The sequence below is a fragment of the Theropithecus gelada genome, chromosome 12 (genome assembly GCF_003255815.1).
Source record: "Theropithecus gelada isolate Dixy chromosome 12, Tgel_1.0, whole genome shotgun sequence".
Lineage (NCBI taxonomy): Eukaryota > Metazoa > Chordata > Mammalia > Primates > Cercopithecidae > Theropithecus > Theropithecus gelada.
The window spans coordinates 89,897,664-89,919,652 of NC_037680.1; the positions used below are offsets into that span (position 1 = coordinate 89,897,664).

Consider the following 21,989-nt stretch of genomic DNA (forward strand, 5'->3'; position numbering starts at 1 on the left):
GGATCTACAAACATCTGAAATTAGAGGACTGCTAATGGGCAAGAATCAAGAGAAAGGTAATTCAGAGACGACAACGAAGTGGGAATGAAATTATAGGGTCAAAGCGAAAGAAAACCAAGCTGCTTGGGTAGGAAGGTGCAATGCAAGCCAATTGTTTATTGTATCTTGTCCGCTCCGAGAGCTGCGCCTGAGCTCTCGCGTTAACGAGGCAACAACGTTGCCACGGTAACCGGGAGGCCCGGGAGTGCGACAGCTACTTGGACTCCTGGCAACCCTTCGGGGCGGGGTGAGAGATGCCGGGATCTCGCGAGAGCTGCCTGGGGCCGTTGGGCAGCGTCTTCGCTGTTGCCCTTAGGGACAGCTGTGGGCCGGCCGGTGGAGGGGGCTCGGAGCGCCAGAGATGGCTGCTCAGCGAGGGATACCGAGCTCCGCCGTCAGGGTGCTGGAAGAGGCGTTGGGCATGGGTTTGACGGCAGCTGGGGACGCGAGGGACACGGCGGACGCGGTGGCGGCTGAGGGCGCCTACTACCTGGAGCGTATCCTTCCCGTGGAGGCGCGGCTTGCTGCGCTGTCGGGTAATGGGTGTTGGGAGGAAGGCGAGGGCCTCCCACTGGGGGCGCCTTTTGAGCCTTGGGACCACTCTCCGGAGGAGACTTTGTTGGACTTCAAGGTGCTGTTTTTGCCACCGCAGTCTTCCTGAGAGCCACTCACTGAATTTCTCGCCCTTAGTAGCGCAGGGTGCCCCGTACCTGTTAGAAGAGTTGGGAGACCTTCCAAGGCCTCATACTTAGTAACCACTCAGTACATTTTGGATGAAGGGTTGCTTTTTATGTTAAGACAGCACAACAAATTGCTTCAACCCTCCTTGCAAATAATGGGTTTCCTAAGTAAGCCCTCAATCTTTCAGAAAGCCGTCCCAATAAATTCAACGGAGGAACGTTAGGAGACTAGGGAAAGACCTCTGCCATTGGACTTTTAGAAGCTGAAGCTCAGAATACCCAACCCACGATCCAGTTGGATGGTCCAGTTAATGCTTAAATGCTTAGTTTTGATAGCATTATCTTCCTGGGTAGTTCCAAGTTTGACTATTTAATAATAATAATAGTATAGTTGCTTTTTTTTTTTTTTTTTTCTCCTTGAGCAAATAATGATCTGGTGAACTACACAGCTCAGAGATGTTAGGAAGAAAGCAGATAGTGATTAACGATTTTTATCGGAAGTAACAGAAAAATTGAATAACCATGTGTGGATAATTAGGTCCACTATTTCTTGTGTTAAGGCTTTAGAACTCCCTTCCTCTAGTTATATAGATTAATCCCTACTAGGGAGACGGGGAGGGTTCATGAGAAAAAGACATTTAAGTCCTTTATTCAGGCGGTAAGAAAGAGATGATTATCTGTTCAGTTCTTAAAGATACCAAGGAAACTCCAAAATCTGCCAAATCTTATTTTTTTGTCCAACTGTAACCCTCCCCAGCTTTAATTCAAGATTTCAGAAATCTAGCAATGATTCATTTTGTGAGCTTTGACAAGCCGATTAACCTGTCCTGACTCAGCCTCAGTACACATCCACACTACAGAGAGCTGTGAAGAATTTAGTTAAAAGATTAAAGAACATATGTAGTATTTTATTGGGTGCCAAAACGACTTTTACAGGAATAGAAATTCGAATCGCTTGAAATCAATTTGAAAGAAATATGTGGGTGCTTTAGTTGTCATAAGTGAGGTTTTATACTGTTTTCATAGATCTAATAGGCTGTCGTTTCCAGTAATATTCCTCTTTAACAGCGATTTTCATAATTCTTCCTAAGCGTATCTATATCAGTGCCCTCGCTACTGAATGGTAACCAGGCATCTTGTAATTTTGTTTGCATTAAAATTATTTCCGTAAACACATAGTTTAATTGTTAACATGAGATTGACAGGTAACTTTTTGCAAACATCTTTGTGAAATAAATGGTAGGAGTCTAACATGACAGAACTTTCAGCAATGAAAATCAGGTTTACTTAATTTGCAGGGAGCTCACTGAGTCCCACCTGCCAAGATGTAGCAGTTTGCAAACCTGTCTTACAAAGACTTCTTCAAATAATCACACTTATTGGAACTTTAACACATATAAGCAACTATAACTTTTTAGGATTTTACTATCCACTGTGTGAATTATCCAACCCATTTACTTTTCTTCTTTCTTTGCTTGACTGACTACTATTTTGTATTTTAACCAAAGGGTAGTCAGGGGATACACAGTTAAACATTTAACCAGTTAATTTTGCTATATTCTATGCTGAGGGAAGAGGTTTCGTCATTTCAACTCCCAGTTGAAATGAAGTTTGAGGATTGCTTGTGAATACCAATTTTTCCTGTATCCCTGGGCTCTCTTCACATGGTTAATTAAGAGTTGCCTGTGTAATGTTATTTGACATTGTTTCTTAAGGCAATTATGACAGTTGCTAAAGTGAGACTTCTTTTGGTTAAAAGTTTTTGCTTTCAGGTAATTTAATTGAGCTATTGTGGTGGGTAAATAAAAGTTATAATATGCACAGATGAATCAGAAATCTGATGTCCTCTGCTTCCCACATATACTCAATGACTTCTAATCTGCATTTGATCTGGACTTCCCTTACTTATGACTGAACAGATGCTCCTAGTACGTTAGACAATGAGCTATCAATACCGAGCAAGACTTTCAAAGAAGTTGACTTGAATTCTTCAGGAAATCTCTCACTTTTCTGCTTTTAAATACTCAAATATGAAGAATATGAATAGACTAATGTCCAAAGCAGAAACATAGCCAGGATCCGCCTTGTGGGGGGACATTAATAAAGGTCCCATGTCCTTTATGATGGTTTACACACTGTGTTCAGGAAAAAGAGTTCTTACCTTGCAACACCCCTTCCCTGTAATCTCCTAACTCTTAACAGTGCCACCTATTTCTCTTCTAAGGAACCTCAGAATATCATTGCTTTTATGTTTTAGACTTCAACAAGATGAGATACAAACATACATGACATGGTTCTTAGCTATTGTCAGAACACTAAGAAATTGAGTTATGGAGTACATGAATCCTCTCTAGAACTCATCATTAGAAAAATACTTGCAGCATTATAAAATATAAGGTGAGATTTTAGCTATGTGATAGATATGTAAAGGGTCAAGTAGGTATCTCCAGAACCTAGAAAGAAGGTTGGTTGTCTTTTGTGAATGAATGAATCTCTTATTAGAAATCAACACAACTTGGGTGAGGTTTTCAATTGTAGTGAGGAAGGGCTGCCTATAAATGTGTGGCTGCAGACATTTGGGACTGCCCAGTTCCAATTGGAAGGCCAGAATGAATTTGTACTAAGAAAGCTAAGGGTTAATTGATTTTGTTGTTCCTTGTCTAAAGAGACTTTGTTCAAGGAAGAGTAAGTGAATACGTGGACCCTAGGAAAGTGGAGCCTCAAGATACTGTTTTTGTTACATATCTCCCTCTACATGGACATCTGGCTCCTCTAGCTTTTGATTATTTCCTCTCTCTAGGCATTCTAATACTAAGGATTTGGCTTTTTAGATGATAGGTGTACGTTTACTTGCCATTGAAAAGGTCTCGCCAACCCCTGGCAGCAATTTCTGAGAGTTGAGTAAGTTTAAGCCAGTTCTGTGAAGCTAATCAGCTCTGGATGGAGTCCCAAAGTCAACTCTTTCTGAAACTCCAAAATTAAGGACTCTAGACCCTGAAATATGAGGATCACACTAGACTGATGCCCTTATCTGAGATACTGAGGATTGTAATTGAAGTAGCAAGCCTGTAGATAAATATCTTAACCTCTACCATGCTACCTTTAGAAAAAAAGTATTTTTTTAAGAGATGAGGTATTGCTCTGCTACCCAGGCTTGAGTGCAGTGTCATGATCATAGCTCACTGCAGCTTCAAACTCCTGGGCTTGAGCAATCTTCCCACCTCAGCCTCCTGAGTAGCGGGAACTGCAGATGTGCGGCACCATACCCAGCTAATTTTGTTTGTTTGTTTTTGTGTTTGGTAGAGATGGGGGTCTCACTCTGTTATTCAGATTGGTCTTGAACTCCTTCAAGGCATCCTACTGCCTTGGCCTCCCAAAGTGCTGGGATTACAGACATGAGCCAATGTACCAGTTTGCTGTCTTCTTAAGTAACTGTTCTATCTAGTCTTTCACTGCAATAGTAATGTTCACTGATAACTTTAATTAAAATTTAAATTTTCCTTATTTTATTGTATTTTATTTTTTGAGATATCACCCAGGCTGGAGTGCAGTGGCACGATCTCGGCTCACTGCAAGCTCCACCTCCTGGGTTCATGCCATTCTGCTGCCCCAGCCTCCCGAGTAGCTGGGACTATAGGGACCTGCCACCACACCTGGCTAATTTTCTCTTTTTTTTGTATTTTCAGTAGAGATGGGGTTTCACCGTGCTAGCCAGGATGGTTCACTTTGGCCTCCCAAAGTGCTGGGATTGTAGGCGTGAACCACCGCACCTGGCCTTTCCTTTTTTAAAATTTACTGTATGGTTTTTAACTTTTTTTTTTAAAGCTAAACATTGTAGTTAAGTAAAACATTTAGAAAGGTGGATGCATAGATTTCTTTTTCTTTTTTAAAACTAGCATTCTCTTAGATACATGTGTTAGCCACTTTTTCTTCTGTTATAAAATGGTACTTCTCTGAAATGTTTGTAGTATTAAGTGAAAAGACATTTCTAAAATCCTTAGTAATTGTTATGAACCCTAATAGTGTATTTCTTATCACTGGAACTTTACACATGGGTTCTTAGATATTAGAACATACATACCCTATGTATATTCAAATGAAAAGAATACACAACCTGCATATAGACAGACTAAGAACTATGTTACTAAATCCAGAGTGTTGATATTTACCTGTGTGAAAGTCATAGGCTATTTGGAGAGAAAAAAATGTGTTTTGCTCTGTGTCCTTTAGTCAAACGTTAATGTGCAGGTGACTCACCTGTGGATCTTTAAATGAAGAATCTAATTCAGTAAGTCTGGCAAGGGGGCTGAGATTCTGCGTTGCTAAGAAGCTTCCCGGTGCTACGGGTGCTGCTGGTCCAAGGACTGTAATTGAAGTAGCAAGCCTGTAGATAAATATCTTAATGTTTAGCCTTTATATTTTCAGATAGAAATATCACATGTAGAGCCCATATCTTTGGATCTCCTGGCTTAGAAGTTGGAAAGACTTACACCATCAGCTTCATGAGCACTATGAGTCTTATATGCTGAACAGAAGTTATTTTCCAGTGATGAAGGTAGAAGATACGCAATAGCTATCTAGAACAGGAGTGGCCAGTACATTTCTCCACTCTTACCAGTTCTGTTGAATTGGTAGTGGCTCCCTGGTATAGGATATTAATGAGAATTCTGAGTCCTCATGAAGACTGTGTGGTAAAAACTGCAGGGAGCAGTTGGCAAAAGGGAATGTGACCACAAGCATGCCAGCTACCTTCCATTTTTGTCTGTATTATTCAGTTATTTAAACTGGCCTTCCTAAGAAAGGGACCAAGACTATGGTATTTGCTATTTACAGTATTTTTATTTCAGCTTAATAAGTAAAATGTTGATCATGGAAGATCCAGGCTAGATTTTAGATTGCCTCTGTGTACATTGGCTCGGCAGTGATGGCAACGATTACAAAATGATTTCTGTCTATAGCAGCTTTGGGAAATCATGTAAAATATAATTAGCTATATGTTTCACTCCAGTTCTTTATAAAGATGCTGCTGCTGCTGGCAGTAAACACTACCTACAAATGCAACAGTGGAAGAGACCAGTGTGTAAGGTACTTTGTATGCTGCTCGCATCTGAAAATTGTTCATTGGTTTCTGGCTGTGGTCCATTTGTGGAATGTTACTTGTCTCTCCCTCATACCTGTTGGCACCTCAAGCTCTGTGCCATTAGGCCAACCAAAATGTCTCACTGAGGTTTCTGGCAGTTGTGTTCTCTGTAGTACTATGATGGGCTTAGGGCTCCCTGGCAGTTTCAGTGTGGGTGTTACATTTTCCCATTTTCTGAAAAGATTGACAGTATCAGGATCTGGTGCAGGCTCTGCTAGTGCAGAAACTATGAGATAGTTCACCCATGGTGACCAAATACCAGGGAACTAATTCATGCTATGAAACTCACAAGTGCTACTAAATTCCTTCCAGAGCAAATGGAGATTTGTGAGGAATGGGAGCCTCAGTCTGTGTCTAGGTTATGACTAGGAATACAGAACCTGGTCTGAACTTGGATGGTACTGTAGGCTGTGGCTTCAGGGCAGGGAGAAAAGGGGAGCCATGGACACTACCCTAGGCAAGAGCAGTCTAGAAAACCAGGCACAGTATTAAGTGTCAAGTCAAGGCCAAGTGTGCAGATAGGTAAGAACCAGATATGAGGGGAACAGACGGGGCAGAAGAAAATTTTGGGACTGAAATTCACCAGTGTTCTTCGAAGGAATACTAGGCAGTTAGAGGGAAGGGAGTTTTGTAAGGGCTCAAAGGCAGCTTGACGTTAAGAAACTGGTTTTAGGCCAGAATGCTAACTTATTATTTCAGTAGAAAAATAACTTTGCATGAGAACTGTGATTAGCTTAATTGTATGAATGTTTCCTAGAGAGTAGGATCACCTAAGAGATTAAATTACGAATGAGAAAGTTGCTCAGTGAAAGTAGAACCAGAGTATACAGAGTTTTATCATTCTTGACGAATTAACCTTTTCTACTCTGGCAAGATTGCTATACAAAACAATGCTTTCCAAAGTTTTTCACATACAGTACTCCATCACATCCTACTTCACTCTGCCTTTTATGCTGTCCCAAGGGCCAAGGGGATTGATATCTCTACGATGCACTATTCTTTTTGTGAGAACCCAAGAATGTCATTTCTGTCAGGCTTTGGAACGAGATATTGCTGGATATCTGTAGAGAAACTCATCTGTTTTCATTGGGTCGATACAGAGATAGTGTCTGATTCCATGTCCCTTTTTACCCTGGTTACTGGGAAGCTTAGAGTCAAATCTGGGGGTTATTTTTAAACAATCTTATGAGACCTATGGTATGTGCTGCATCTTAATCTTATTTCTATAATACTATTTTCTCCTCCAAATTTCACATTCATTAATTGTCACATTTTGTATAGTGTGTATATTTGCAAACTGCTACAGAATCACTTTAGGATCAGTTTGTGCACCTGTCTCTATTGCCAGCTAGCTAGCCAGGTAAACAGATGCATACAAACATAAGTGTCAAAGTACATTTATGTCTTTAATAACATCGTGACATTTAAACTGAGTTGCCTTTGGGAAATTTTAAGTATAAATTATATTGTGGAAACATAAAAATCAATCAAAGTATGTATTTTCCTAGTTTGATTGTTTTGTCCACTACCTGACGTATTGTCTCATCAATCTCTTGCCCTTGGTTAGATTTCGTTTTGAGTCTGTAGTCGGTAGCTCTTTTCTGCTTCTCTTTCCTCTGGGGGTCTTCAAATTAAGCTATTTATGTGATTTAATTTACCTGTTATTAATGTAATACTTGAGAGTTTTTGGGAAAAAAATAGGTGAGTTCATTACCTAGGATATTTGTAAAAACATATTGTGTATTCCTATTGTCTCATTGTAGAAACAGTACGATGTAGCAGCAAATTTATGGCATTTGTATCTCAGGAATTTATCTTTGTCATTCACAGCTATGTGATCTTGGGCAAATCTTTTAATCTCTGAATCAGTTTCTTCATTTTTAATTTAGAGATGATTGTATTTGTGCCATTTGACCTCATTGGGTTGTTGTGAGAATAAATATAGTTTTGGTCCATGTGAAAATACTTTTAAGCTTTGTAAAATGGTATTTATGTTTTCTCTTAATTTTTTTTGATTGTGAGAAAGTAATACATTTAGGTGATAAAAAGCCATTGTCCAGAGTATTTGCTGGGTAGGAGTATATAAGTGTTGTTTGATATTTTTTATGCTTTGAGGACAAATCACTTTTTTTCTACTGTATATTGCCATGTGACATCTTCCACATATAATCTTATCAGTAGTTGGCTTATTTACAACTTTAAAGTCTATCCAGAAGATTTTAGAATATTCTTTTTGAAATTATTGTAATGTGTACATGGTGAAGGATGGCATTGCTTTTCTGAAGACATACAAATGACTGTATACAAAATTACTTTCTAGGAACTGTCTCTCAGAAGGGGTCATGCTTTTTCATAGAAAAGAGGCCAACTTCCTCTAGCTGAACCTTCGGAAATTTTATCTTATATAAAACAATCAAATATATCAATCTATAACTGGAGGGAAATTTAAAATGTCTTTTATTCATTTTAATATATGGGGGAACAGCGGCATGAGAAACGTAAGAGATTTTTTTTTCCATAGATACTCTTTCCAGAGTGAGAAAAGAAATGACAACAAACACTTGTATATCATTTACTATAAGCCAGGCACTAATCTAAATGCTTTACATATATTGACTCTTTTAACACTCAGAATATGGAAGGAAGCCAGTCTCTAAAATAAAATGACACCTTGATATGGTTTGGATCTGTGTCCCCACCCATATCTCACCTTGAATTGTAATAATCCCTATATGTCAAGGGCAGGACCTCGTAGAGGTAATTGGATCATAGGACCAGTTTCCTCCATGTTGCTCTCGTGATAATGAGTGAGTCTCATGAGATCTCATGGTTTTATAAGTGTCTGGCATTTCCCCTGCTTGCACTCATTCTCTCTCTCATGGCGCCCTGTGAAGAAGTGCCTTCCGCCATGATTGTAAGTTTCCTGAGGTATCCCCAGCCATGCAGAACTATGAGTCAATTAAACCTCTTTTCTTTATAAATTACCCAGTCTTGCGTATTTCTTCATAGCAGCGTGAGAATGAACTAATACGCATCCAGTGAGCCCCACCTCCTAATATTCATGCTCTTGTGTAATCCTCACACATTGAATAGGCATGACCCATGTAACCAGTAGGATAATGAAGAAATGATGTGTGACTTCTGATCTTTGGTCAGAAAAGCTATTGTGGCATCCACATTGTTTTCTTGGACTGCTTATTCTGGGGATAGTTAGCCCACCATATCTTGAGGATGCTCATGTAGCCTGTGGAGAGATCCACATGGGGAGGAACTGAGGTCTTCTGGGAAACTAGTACTATGTCAGTGAGCTGCCATGGAAGTGGATCCTGCTGCCTCATCTCAGCCTTCAGATGACCCTAATCCTGCTGTCATTTTGACTGTGCCATGAGAGACCCCAAGTCAGATTCCACGAGCTAAACCATTAGTGAGTTCTTGACCCAGAGAAACTACAGTATAATAAATGCGTGTTGTTCCTTTTTCAGCATTATTGACATGTAATTGACAAAATTACATATATTCAAGGTGTACAACGTATTTTGATTTACATATACATTGTGAAATAATTACCACACCCAAGCTAATTGACCTGTTTACCTCGTATAGCTACCTTTTCCTTTTTTATATTACTTGTGTTGAGAATATTTAAGATCTACTTTCTTTACAGATTTTAAGTGCACACTACATTATTATTAGCCATAGTTAGTGTGCTATATATTAGGTCTCCATAAATTCTTCATCTTATAATGAATGTTTGTGCAACCTTGACGAACATCCCCATTCTCCCTACCCTTTGTTCATTGGTAACTCCCCTTCTAATTTTTCCGTGGAGTTGGAATTTTTTTTTAGAGTCCACATGTAACTGAGATTATGCAGTATTTGTCTTTCTGTATCTAACATTTCACTTAGCATGACCTTCAGGTTCAGTATCTGGAGTAGGGTGTTAAATAAGAAGTAACAGTGGCATTGGAACTGGGGATTAGGGAGATGTTGGAAATACGTTGTTAGTGAAAGATAAAATACCTCGAACAGATTTCTAGTAGAAGCCTTATGTTCTTTAAAGAGGCTGATGGCAAGGAATTAGAGAGTGAGGCAAATACTATTAGAAGCTGTTCTACAGTAATAGATAATAAAGGAGATATTTTTACTCCTTGTAGGATTTAATATGGATGAATTAAGGTTATGGAATAGACTGAAGTATGCAACTATTTTTGTGTGGTTGTTGTTTAATCATTTAGCTATTTTTGAGCCTAATTACTTTTCGCTATGTTATTAGGAGAGGCACTTACTCATGTTTGACAATAAAATATTGACCTTTTGACAGATACCTCGTGTCTGAGGGTTGGTCATAATGGAATGGGGCTTAAGTGTCTCCTGCAAGTGATAGGGATAAGAAATACAGGGGAGAATGATTACTTGTGATGGAGCTTAGTAGCAATAATACATTTATAGGTTTAGATCTCTAAGGAAAATATTTGGCAAGCACTTTATGTATTTATGTAGCACCAAAAACCCACACAGAACATGGAGAAGCAATGGGTTCTTTTAGTTCCTAGCTGTGGAACCTTATGCCTCTGATTCTTGATTTGTAAAATAGAGTTATAGTTCCAGCCTCATAGACAGGATGAGGATGAAATTAGTTAATACATGGAAAACCCTTAGAACAGTTCCTGTCTCCTATTAAATACTGTGTAAGCGTTATCTATTCTTGTTACAAACAACAGAAGTTGTTATATACCCCTTCAGCTAACGCTTGGTTAGCATAATACCAGAGACATTTTATAATCAGCAGCAAAATGAAAAATAGGCTAATCCTCTCTTTGATTTTCATAACCACTGTCATGCATTAAAGTGTTTAATTCACACATTTTAAACTTGGCATAACCAAGTCAGTGTCATAAAAAAAAATGTAAACCTAACAACAACGACAACAACAACAAGCATTGATGGTGTGCGCTATGATTTAACATAAAATATTGTCTTGAAGTTTTCATATGTAATTAGAGTAACTTACAATTTTTGAAAGTCTTAAAGCAATTCTCATAGAATTATTTTATGTTAGAATCATTTCCATTGATATTTAATTTCTTCAGTATTTATGAAATTTTGAATTATGATGGCTGTATACTTTATATTCACTTAAAAATTAAGTTATCTTTCCTATAAAGATAATTTAAAAATGGAGATATATGGAAAAGTTAAATTTTATTGATAAAAATATTGATATGTGTTCTTTACTTAAATATTGGTGTGCATTTGTTTTGTTCATTCACAATACTTTAAACCAAATAAAGTCGCATTTTATTCACGTACTGTGAATGGTTAACTCAGGAGCTCTGGAAAATTCATTGTGGTTTAGATTGAATTTGAGAAATTTACTGTTTTTTCTTATCTCTTTCTAATTCACGCTACCTTATGATATATGTATTTTCATAAGCCTTGATAGAATCAAGTTGAAAATCATTAGATAGATAGAAAACAGTCAGACAGACAGATAGAAATGTAGGTTTTCATGGATTTGAGTTGTAAAAAATAATGAAGTATTTTGTTTTAAAATATCTAGATTTATAGGCTATATGAGGAAGACAAATTTTTTGGAGATTAAATTACATATATTTACCAACTTCCTGGTGAGATAGTTGAATCCAATACTATATTTGAAGGTCAAATCAATTTTTGTGTAATAATTTTATTCTATATTTTTTGAGATTAAAACTTGACAAGATATTCAGAGGTCACCATAACTGAAACGTCTGAAGATGACTATGAATATGAAGAGGTAACATGTTAATTTTAGGTGTTTATTCTGTAAATTTTTTGCAGTCATTCTCATGAAGTACTCATTTTATTTTCTGAAACAGGTAAGAACCATTTTTTTTTTTTTGTTAAGAGATACTAGTTTTTCAACTGAATTTAGCTTGTATCAGCTGATTAAGAATGAGATGTGAAAATTCTATTTAAACATTTAAATTGGATAATATATCTGATTTTTTTGATTTTCCTGTTAACTGTCCTTCAGGTTCAGCTCCTTATTGCCTGTAGATTCCTACCATAAACTGTTATCTCTGTTCAGGAGGCACTTCCTTCCTGTCATCCAGTTTGCTCTTGTCAAGGATTCCTAGATTCCCACTGCCCAGTTGGAGCTCAGGCCTTATGCATCCCTTCAGCTTAACTGTACTTCTGTCTAATGTGGTTCCTATCTCAAAGCTTTCCTTTAATTCTTTGTTCCCGAGACCTATCATTACTTTGGACACTTGGAGGATAAAATCACTGGTAGATGACAGAGGCTGTGAATGAAACTGTGTGGAAATAAGCCTGGCGAGCCTGGGTGAGCAAGAGATGGAATGAAGATTGGAGACAGGCTTATTACTGGTGAAATGGAGATTATATGTACCACATGAAGTTCCTGATTGAGTTAATAAATGTAAAGGGCCTAAACCAGTGATCAGTACATAAGAAGCTTGTGTTAAGTCTTAACTGTCATTAATATAATTACAATCCATCACATCCTTTCAAGATTTTAATGCTCAGTGAGTTTTATTTTTTAATAAACCAGAGATTTTCAGTTGCTAGTAGTTATGAAAAAGTGATGGCGGAGGGCACTTGGGATGGGGAGAGAATGGTGATATTTAGATAGCCTTATTATTTTTTCAGCAGAATTATTAGATTGTATTTTCTATTATAGATAAAAGCAGTTGCCCACAAACTAACCTTGAATTTATTAGAAGTGACACTTATTGACATTTACAAGGAAGTCAGAAGAAAGCAGTTATTCATTTTTCATGGATCTTCAGAATGACATGGTGTTTTACATAAAGTATTTCTTTGATCCTTTGATTTGTGAAGAAAAATTATTTCTAAAGTGAAATAAAATATTTTATATTTCTGCTCACTTTTCCCATCCTTCTCTTCCTCTGTGAACTAGATACCAGATGATAATTTTAGCATCCCAGAAGGTGAAGAAGATCTGGCAAAAGCAATTCAGATGGCCCAAGAACAGGCTACAGATACTGAAATTTTGGTGAGAATTTGAACACTAGCGTAGTCTATAGTTTAGCAGTATGAAGTTTGGAAAGTTTTTTAAATGTAAATACTTACCAGTCCTAGGTTGTATCATTTTCATTTCTGTATATTTGTGATCAAGCCTTCACTTTAAGATAAGCAGTCATATTTACTCTTTTTTGGATTGCCATTCTCCACATCATGGTCACTCTTGCATGACTTTGTATCAAGTGACACCTTCTCTCCGAACTCTGATTAATCTCACTGGAGGATAAACCAAGAATTTTTAACATTTATGTTTAGAATTTAGTATCATATACAAGTTCTACAGTCTGTTTTGTAAACATTTTGTGTTTTTTTAAATGAAAGTATTAATCTTACAAGGAATACTTATATTATGACTTTTTCTTGCGAGGCTTATGAACTAATTATGTTAAAGAATGTGGTGGGGGATGTCTTTTGATTATAATACAATGAGCTAAAAGTGCGTAAAACTGATGGCATTCCTCTAAAATTGAAAACTCATTAAAATTTTGAACCATTTAATATGATGGCAAAAATATTTTTTTTAATGTTTTATTTTGTACAACATTAAGAAGGATGCTTGCTTTCAGTGATTAACCCCTTTACTACTGAGAAATGTGAAGGAATTTGTGAAACTCCTTTTTGGTTGCAGATTTGCCTTCCTTAGTGTGGAATTGTATGTGAGACTTTACTGCAGATTATACCATGTCATTCTTTCCATATTCTGTAGACTTCTTCAATCTAGAAGTCCAATAACTCCTTTTCAAAATGTCTGTCCACTCAAAATTGGAATAAAAGCTCTAGAGGAAGATTTTTTCAGGCCAGAATTAATTGCATTCTGTTGTAAATGGAGGGCTACAGCTCACAGTAAATGATGTTCTCTAATGCATCCCATGGACATAGCTTCTTCTTGGTAGACACAAAGTGAAGTCTATTACATAGACTTATTAGTCTGTTGGATATCTCAAAGCAATAATTTGTAGGAATAGTTTTAAAATGTAGGAATAGCATTTTCAGTGATGTGCAACTGATATGTTTATTCACTTCTCATCATCCTCTTGCTTCACATCACTAAGGATTTTGACAAATTATGTACTGCTCATTTGTATTGGTATTTGGTAAAGTACATATGGCTAATACAGAGCTTGGCACATAGTTGGCACTAAATAAATAGCAGTTAAATAAGAGAATGAATAAATGAATCATTGAATGAAAAAACTATGAACAAAACTGTAATTGCTTCTTTCGGCTATCATGCTCGAAAGTGTTTATAGTGCAAAGATAAATCAGAGGGCAGTTGAGGAAGAAATCCATTGTAGTAGCTGTTGTATCTTCTGAGCCAAATATCAGTAATTCCTCTTTTATCAATTTATTGGAAGCTTTTCTTTATCATAACCTCACATGAGTTAACATTCTTGATTTCTGGAATGCCTATAGCTGATTGACTCTCATTTAGCTTCTTTTTACCTCACTTTACAAAATTCTTTGGAGGAACAGTATTATGCTGAAAATTCACAGAAGTTGTCCTTAAGCTGTTAAAATTAAATATGGATTTATTTTGTCATAAGCATATGTTATATTTTTTAATTTGCTTTTTATTTCTAAATATTTTAATCTTCAGCAATTTGAATTGTGCTATGGACTTTCTGTTTTAAAGAATACTTATTGCTTGTTTAAGCAGTTTTTTGTTCTGATATTATATATATTCATAAACAAGATATATTTTCTTCTATGTTAAAGGATACAGTAATCTCTATGTACAGACCTCTTAAAATTTTCATTGAAGATTGCAAGTAAAAGATTATGATACTATTAGGAAAGTTAAGTTGAAATAATGTAAATTGTCTTATTTGTTAAAATATTAACAAAAATGACTTATTGAATAGTTGACATTTAAATAAGTTCTTATGATTTCCTTTTTTTTTTTTTTTTTTTGAGATGGAGTCTCGCTCTGTCGCCCTGCTGGAGTAGTCCAGTGGTGCAGTCTTGGCTCACTGCAAGCTCCGCTTCCCGAGTAGCTGGGACTACAGGTGCCCACCACCACGCCCAGCTAAACTTTTTTTGTATTTTTGGTAGAGACGGGGTTTCACTGTGTTAGCCAGGATGGTCTCGATCTCCTGACCTTGTGATCTGCCTGCCTTCGCCTCCCAAAGTACTGGGATTACGGGCGTGAGCCACCGCGCTGGGCCAAGTTCTTATGATTTCCTTTAAACATGGGTAGTATAGATTAAATATTTGAGAACTGATTGCATGGTTTGCTTTATAAATTTTAAATCATGTATTTGATACTATCCGTTTTCTTGGTAGGTTCAGTGATCTGAATTCTGAATTAAATGTATTTTCATTATATTTAAAGTTATTCTTGAAAAATATTGAGAAGATAGGAAATGTTATTAATCTGTAACAATTGTGTAGTTTGGTTATACTATCAGTTGTTTCTTGAAATTGAAGCATTTTACAAGTATGAATACAAGTAAAGATAGGACTATGTATATGTTCCTCAGATTGTGTCTGTGTGTCTGTGTGTATTAGGGATATTTGTATGTAAATATATGAAAAGAAAGGTCCACTTACGTTTAAGCTGGGTCTCCCCTTCTAGACTCTGAGCCTTTTTATAAGTGTATTTTTGCCATTTTTTTGGATAATTCTTTAGCCTCTTTGGTTATTGATATTTTATTCTGTTAATTTTGAAGGTGCAGTCTCAGAGGTCCTTTATACTGCTATAATTCCGTAATGACTTCTAATTTTTATAAATGTAGAATTTTGATCTTTATGACAGTAGCAAGACACACAAGTCGTATAATTGTTCAATTCCCTGATGCTTTTCCTCCTCCTGCTGCCCCTTTTCCTCCTCTTCCTTCTCTTTTTCCCCCTCCTCCTTTTCTTCCTCTTCTTCCTCCTCTGAGAATTTTTTTTTTTTTTTTTTTTGAGACGGAGTCTCGCGCTGTCGCCCAGGCTGGAGTGCAGTGGCGCGATCTCGGCTCACTGCAAGCTCCGCCTCCTGGGTTCACGCCATTCTCCTGCCTCAGCCTCCTGAGTAGCTGGGACTACAGGCGCCCACCACCGCGCCCGGCTAATTTTTTGTATTTTTAGTAGAGACGGGGTTTCACTGTGGTCTCGATCTCCTGACCTTGTGATCCGCCCGCCTCGGCCTCCCAAAGTGCTGGGATTACAGGCGTGAGCCACCGTGCCCGGCCCCTCCTCTGAGAATTTAAGTAGAATTTATGGAATTTCTTTGGAATACTTAACTAGTTTTGGAGAAGACTAATTGATGACTAACCCAAGTGATAATGTTCTTTACCATATGTATCAATAGTTCTCAAAGTATGTGGGAGATCTTTTGGGGTCCCCAGGACCCCTTTTAGGGAGTTTATGTTGTCTTTCATTTTCCAACTACTCACCTGCTGGAGGATTCTCTTCATATAGCTCAACTGAGACAACATACCACAACAGGTGAAATGCAGAAACAAATATGGGGATCTAGCTGTTCCTCTAGACATTAAAAAGATTTGTAAAAATTTGTAACAGTGCCACTCTTCTCATTAGTTCTTTTTCTGTTTTGGAAAATGTAGTTTTTATTTAAAAAAATCTGTCTATGTTATCTGTGTAGAAGTTTTGTTATAGTTAAAGTAAATAAATGAATATTTTAAAATTTAATATCTAATATGTAATTCTTGATAGGTATAACTCAGATAAATAAGTGCTGTCTGGAGTACTCAGTAATTTTTAATAGTATAAAAGTGTTGTGAGAACATAAAGTTTGAGACATTTTATAGATTTCTATTCTCAGAAATTTTCAAATATGTTAAGAATTAATATAAAATGTTTTCTTGCTATTATGTTAATATACCAAAATATAGTCTAGGATTAGTAAATTTGTATTCCTTTTATTTTGATCTTAATCTCACAAGGGATTAATATTAGGTTGGTGCAAAAGTAATTGCGGTTTTACCATTACTTTTAACGAAAAAAAAACACAATTACTTTTGCACCAACCTATACCATTATGTTAACTCTCACATATCATAATGTTAATGGATTGAATTTTGAAACAATTTTCATTACTTTTATAGACTCAATTGCTAGGTCCCAAGAAAAAGAGCTGTTTGTCATTATTGAATTCGCATTCTCTTCATGTACACACTTAATTTTAGTTAGAGACCCAGGCTCCTTGTACTCAAAGCCAGGTCTGCAGATTATCCAAGCCAATATATTTGACTTAATGTGAATTAAGGAGTTGATGAAATGAAGCCCCAAATAAGGTAACATTTAAGTTTTAAGACCACTTGGATTTCATTGTTTATTTTTTTGGGTCTCACTGGTCAACTAAAATTGTGAAAGGAACTCACATTAAAACAGTTCAAAATTTGTCAAGATACTTGATTTTAATATGTGGTTTAGCACTTCTTGCAATTCAACATTTAATTAGTTCTTAAGTCTGGAAAGTTTTATGTCCCCAACATCTTTCATATCCTTCTCTTTACCTTCATCCTCACTTAGTCTACCTTAAAGCTACCTTCTTTCTTCTCTCATCTGAACTACTGCATGCTGCTGGTACTATGCTTCCTTCTATTCCCACCTAAAAGATGTGTCTAATGCAAATTTCAATTTATCTCCCCTCTCCGTAAATTCACATTAAGACACATTGGGTGTCTACCCTTCCACCTACCTTTGCTTTCTTGATATGCTTCCTGTTTAGCTTTTCCATTTTATCTTTGGTCCTTTCTCCATAAGACCCTGAGCCTTAATGGATTGAATCGTCACCCTTGTTTTTGCCTCAGATGTTTTATTGCCTTGAATATTGGTTTATCTTTCTTTATCTGTTGTATTTCCTCATTGTCTGTAAAGTTCAACCTAACAGTCTCCTTAACAAAGCCTTCATTCACCTATCTAAGGCAAGGGAAATACTCTTCTCCATTGTGTATCACGTCACCTAGCAGATTTCTATTGTTGCAATCATAACACACTATAGAAACCTCTCTGTTAGGAAATGTCAGCTTTAGAATGTTCATAGACAAAATGAAGCTATGTGCTAGAGCTACCATTATTTGTCCTCAACAGATTTTTGGGTCACATGTGACTAGAGTAATGTTTGATCATTCAGCAGTTTGCAAAGTGAGACCATGTTTTGCTAGTTTGTAGATTGCTTACTTTTTTGTGCTTATTTTGTGGTGTTTTGTTAACCTTGTAATTAAGTTAAAAGCCATAATGAGAGTTGTATATAATGTATAATAGGGATAAAAGTGCAACTTAAGTTTCTTACGCATACATAATGGTTGCATGTATGATATCTGTGGATACATAAGTAGAATTCTGTCATCAAAATTTGTAACAAAAGAGCTTCTGTATTATAATGTTTTGTTTTTACTAAATGAGCTTTTCAGTTTCTCGAGACAGAACTGTGTCTCATTCATATTTAATTCCCAGCATCTTTCATGGTACATGGGAGATGTCATGGTACATGGGAGATGCGTAGTATTGACATTTTGGCAATATTGATTCTTCTAATCCATGAACATGGACTGTGTTTCCATTTTGTTGTTTGTTTTTCAATTTCTTTCATCAGTATATTATAGCTTTCATTGTAGAGATATCTCACTTGATTGGTTAAGTTAACTCTTAGGTATTTTATTTGTAGCTATTTGTAAATGTGATTTCTTTCTTCATTTCTTTATCAGATTGTTAACTGTTGGCATGTAGAAATGCTACTGATTTTGGTATGCTGATTTCATATTCTGCAGCTTTACTAAATTTATCAGTCCTAATTGTTTTTTTGGTGAATACTTTAGGTTTTTTTCCAGTATAATATCATAGCATTTGCAAACAAGGATAATTTGACTTCTTCCTTTCTGATTTGGATGCCCTTTATTTCCTTCTTTTGTCAGATTACTCTACCTAGGACTTCCAGTACTATGTTGAGTAATAGTGGTGACAATGGGCATCCTTGTTATGTTTCAGATCTTGAAGGAAAGGCTTTCAGGTTTTCCCCATTCAGTGTGATACTAGCTGTGGGTCTGTCATATATGGCTTTTACTGTGTTGAGGTATGTTTCTTCTACCTTCATGTTTTTTGAGGGTTTCTATCATGAAGAGATGTTGAATTTTATTAAATGCTTTTTTTCAGCATCAATTGAAAGGATAATAATGATTTTTGATGTTCATTCTTTTGTTACAATGTATCACATTGATAGAGTTGAGTAAGTTGAACCATCCTTGCTTTCCAAGGATGGATCCCACTTGGTCATGATGAATGACCTTTTTAATGTGTTGTTGAATTAAATTGGCTAATATGGTGTTGAGGATTTTTGCATCTGTGTTCATCAGGAATATTGGCCTGTAGTTTTCTTTTATTCACATGTCTTTGGCCTTGATATCAGGGTAATACTTGCCTCATAGAATGAGCTTTGAATAATTCCCTTTTCTTCTGTTTTTTAGAATAGTTTGAGTAGGGGTGGAATTAGTTCTTTTTTAAATGTTTGATACAATTCAGCAGTGAAGCCATTGTGTCCTGAGCTTTCCTTTGCTGGGAGCGTTTTTATTATGGCATCAATCTTGTTACTTGTTATTGGTCTGTTTGGCTTTTGGATTTCTTCATGTTACAACTTTGGTAGGTTGTATGTGTCCAGGAATTTATCCATTTCTTCTAGGCTTTCCAATTTACTGGCATGTAGTTGCTCATTGTAGCCTCCAATGATCCTTGAAAATTTCTTTGGTATTGGTTGTGATGTCTCCTTTTTCCTCTTAATTGTATTTATTTGAGTCTACTTAAAAAAAATTTTTTTTGGCTAATGTTTTGTCAATTTTGTTTATCTTTTCAAAAAACCAACATGCGTTTTATTGATCTTTTGTATTGTTCATTTTAATTTCATTTATTTCTGCTCTGATGTTTACTATTTTTCTTATATTTATTAGGTTTTATTTACTCTTGCTTTGCTAGTTCTTTAAAATGACTCATTAGGTAATTTATTTAAAGTTTTTGTTTATTATTGATATAGGCACTTGTAGAGAGCCAGCAAAGGGATCATGACAAACTCAACATTCCAGTGGGGAGGGTATTTGATCAAACAACAAACTATTTGTCATGAATGCAGGATATGGGCAAACTTGTGACTGTGCCTACCACCAGAAGGTTTGCTGAAAGCAATCACTCCCTGGCGCTGTGCTCCTTGAGGTTATCTACTGGGACATCTAGAGCCTATTGTTTGAAGAATGCAACCTTGTAAGACTGCTGTAAATCAGACTGCTGACCGACAGTCACCCGACAGTCACCCCTTCTTCTCACTATCTCTTTTACCTAATAAATATGGAGGACTGAAAAAGCTCAGGGCCCTTGTTCACTGGAAGCAAGGAGGCCCCGACCCTTCTTCCAAATATACTCTTTTGTCTTTTTCTTTATTCCTGTGTTCATCATCCTTTGTTCAGTCCCCCAAGGTCCATGCAGGTGGCAAAGTGGCGCCCATACAGGGACTTGAGGACATTGGCAGGCACTTTATGGCTAAAAAATTACCTGTTAATACTGCTTTCACTGTATTTCATAGGTTTTGGTATGTTGTGTTTCCACCATCATTTGTTTCAAGAAATTTTTCAATTTCCTCTTTGCTTTTCTCATTCAGGAGCATGTTTAATTTCCATGTGTTTGTGTAGTTTCCAAAATTCCTCCTGTTACTGATTTTTAAATTTGTTTTATTGTAGTCAGAGATGATACTTGACATAATTTCAGGGTTTTAAATTTTTTTTATTTTTTAAGATTTGTTTTGTGGCCCGATATGCCAGGCCATATATATCCCAAGGATAGAGATAGTCTGTTCTTGAGAATGATGCATGTGATAAGGAGAAGAATGTGTATTCTGCAGTCACTGGAAGAAATGTTGTGTGAAATAGCTATTTCGTTCATTTGGTCTGTAGTGCAGATTAAGTCTGATGTGTCTTTGATGATTTTCTGTCTTGATGATCTGTCCAATGCTGAAAATGGGGTCTTCAAATTTCCAGCTATTATTGTATTGAGGTCCATCTCTCTCTCTTTGGCTCTAATAGTATTTGCTTTATATATCTGGATGCTCCACAGTTGGGTGCATATATATTTACAACTGTTATAATTTCTTGCTGAATTGGCCCCTTTATCATTACATAATGACTTTCTTGTCTCTTTTTGTAGTTTTTGTCTGAAATCTCTTTTGTCCAATATAAGTATAGCTACTCCTGCCCCTTTTTGGTTTTCATTTGCATGGAATATCTTTTCCATTCTTTTATTTTCAGTTGCTTATTTTCAGTTTTAGAGGTGCAGTGTGTTTCTTGTAGACAACAGATCATTAGGTCTTAATTTTTCATCCATTCAGTCACTCCATGTCTTTTTATTGGAGGTGGTTTTAGTCCATTTATATTCAGTGTTATTACTGATAAGTAAGGAGGAAGCACCTGCCATTTTGTTGCTTGTTTTCTGGTTGTTCTGTGGTCTTCTCTTTCTTCTTAATTCCTGTCTTCCATTTAGTGAAGATTATTGGTGGTATGATTCAATTTCTTGCTTTTTATTTTTTGTGTATCTGTTGTATGTTTTTTGATTTGAGGTTACCGTGAAGCTTGCAAATACGATTTGATAACTCATTATTTTAAGCTGATGACAACTTAGCATTTATTACATAAACAAACAAAAAAAGCAAAGAGAAAACTACTGAAAAGTCTCCACTTTAACTTAATCCTTCTGCTTTTTAAGGTTTTATTATTTCTATTTATATCTTATTGCACTACCTATATTTCGATGTTGTTGTACTTTTTATTTGATCAGTTCACCTTTTAGTCTCTCTATTAAGGTATGAGTAGTTTACATACCGCCATTACAGTGTTATAATGTTCTGTGTTTGTGTGCTTACTATTACCAGTGAGTTTTGTACCTTCAGATGCTTTTTTCTTGTTCATTAACATCTTTTTCTTCCAAACTGAAGAACTCCTTTTAGTATTTCTTGTAGGACAGGTCTGGTGTTGATAAAATCCCTTCCCTTTTGTTTGCCTGGGAGAATCTTTATTTTTCCTTCATGGATATTTGAGGTTTGAAGGATAATTTCACTGGATATACTATTTTACGATACAAGTTTTTTTTTTTTCCATCATAAC

General features: G+C 36.3%; 1 protein-coding gene across 3 annotated transcripts in view; it reads left to right on the forward strand.

Annotated features, from left to right (window-relative positions):
* Positions 1 to 295: 295 nt before the first annotated feature.
* SPAG16 (sperm associated antigen 16) overlaps positions 296 to 21,989 on the forward strand; it is a 1,132,640-nt gene continuing 1,110,946 nt past the window's right edge. For 2 of the 3 annotated variants that reach the window (XM_025405272.1, XM_025405275.1), the window contains exons 1-3: positions 296 to 536; positions 11,589 to 11,635; positions 12,782 to 12,877. In XM_025405272.1, the coding sequence (XP_025261057.1) occupies positions 401 to 536; positions 11,589 to 11,635; positions 12,782 to 12,877 (279 nt within the window). In that variant the 5' untranslated portion in view covers positions 296 to 400. Of the gene's footprint in view, positions 537 to 1,810; positions 1,843 to 11,564; positions 11,636 to 12,541; positions 12,660 to 12,781; positions 12,878 to 21,989 lie in introns of all 3 variants that reach the window. The other variant, XM_025405273.1, reaches the window with a different exon arrangement.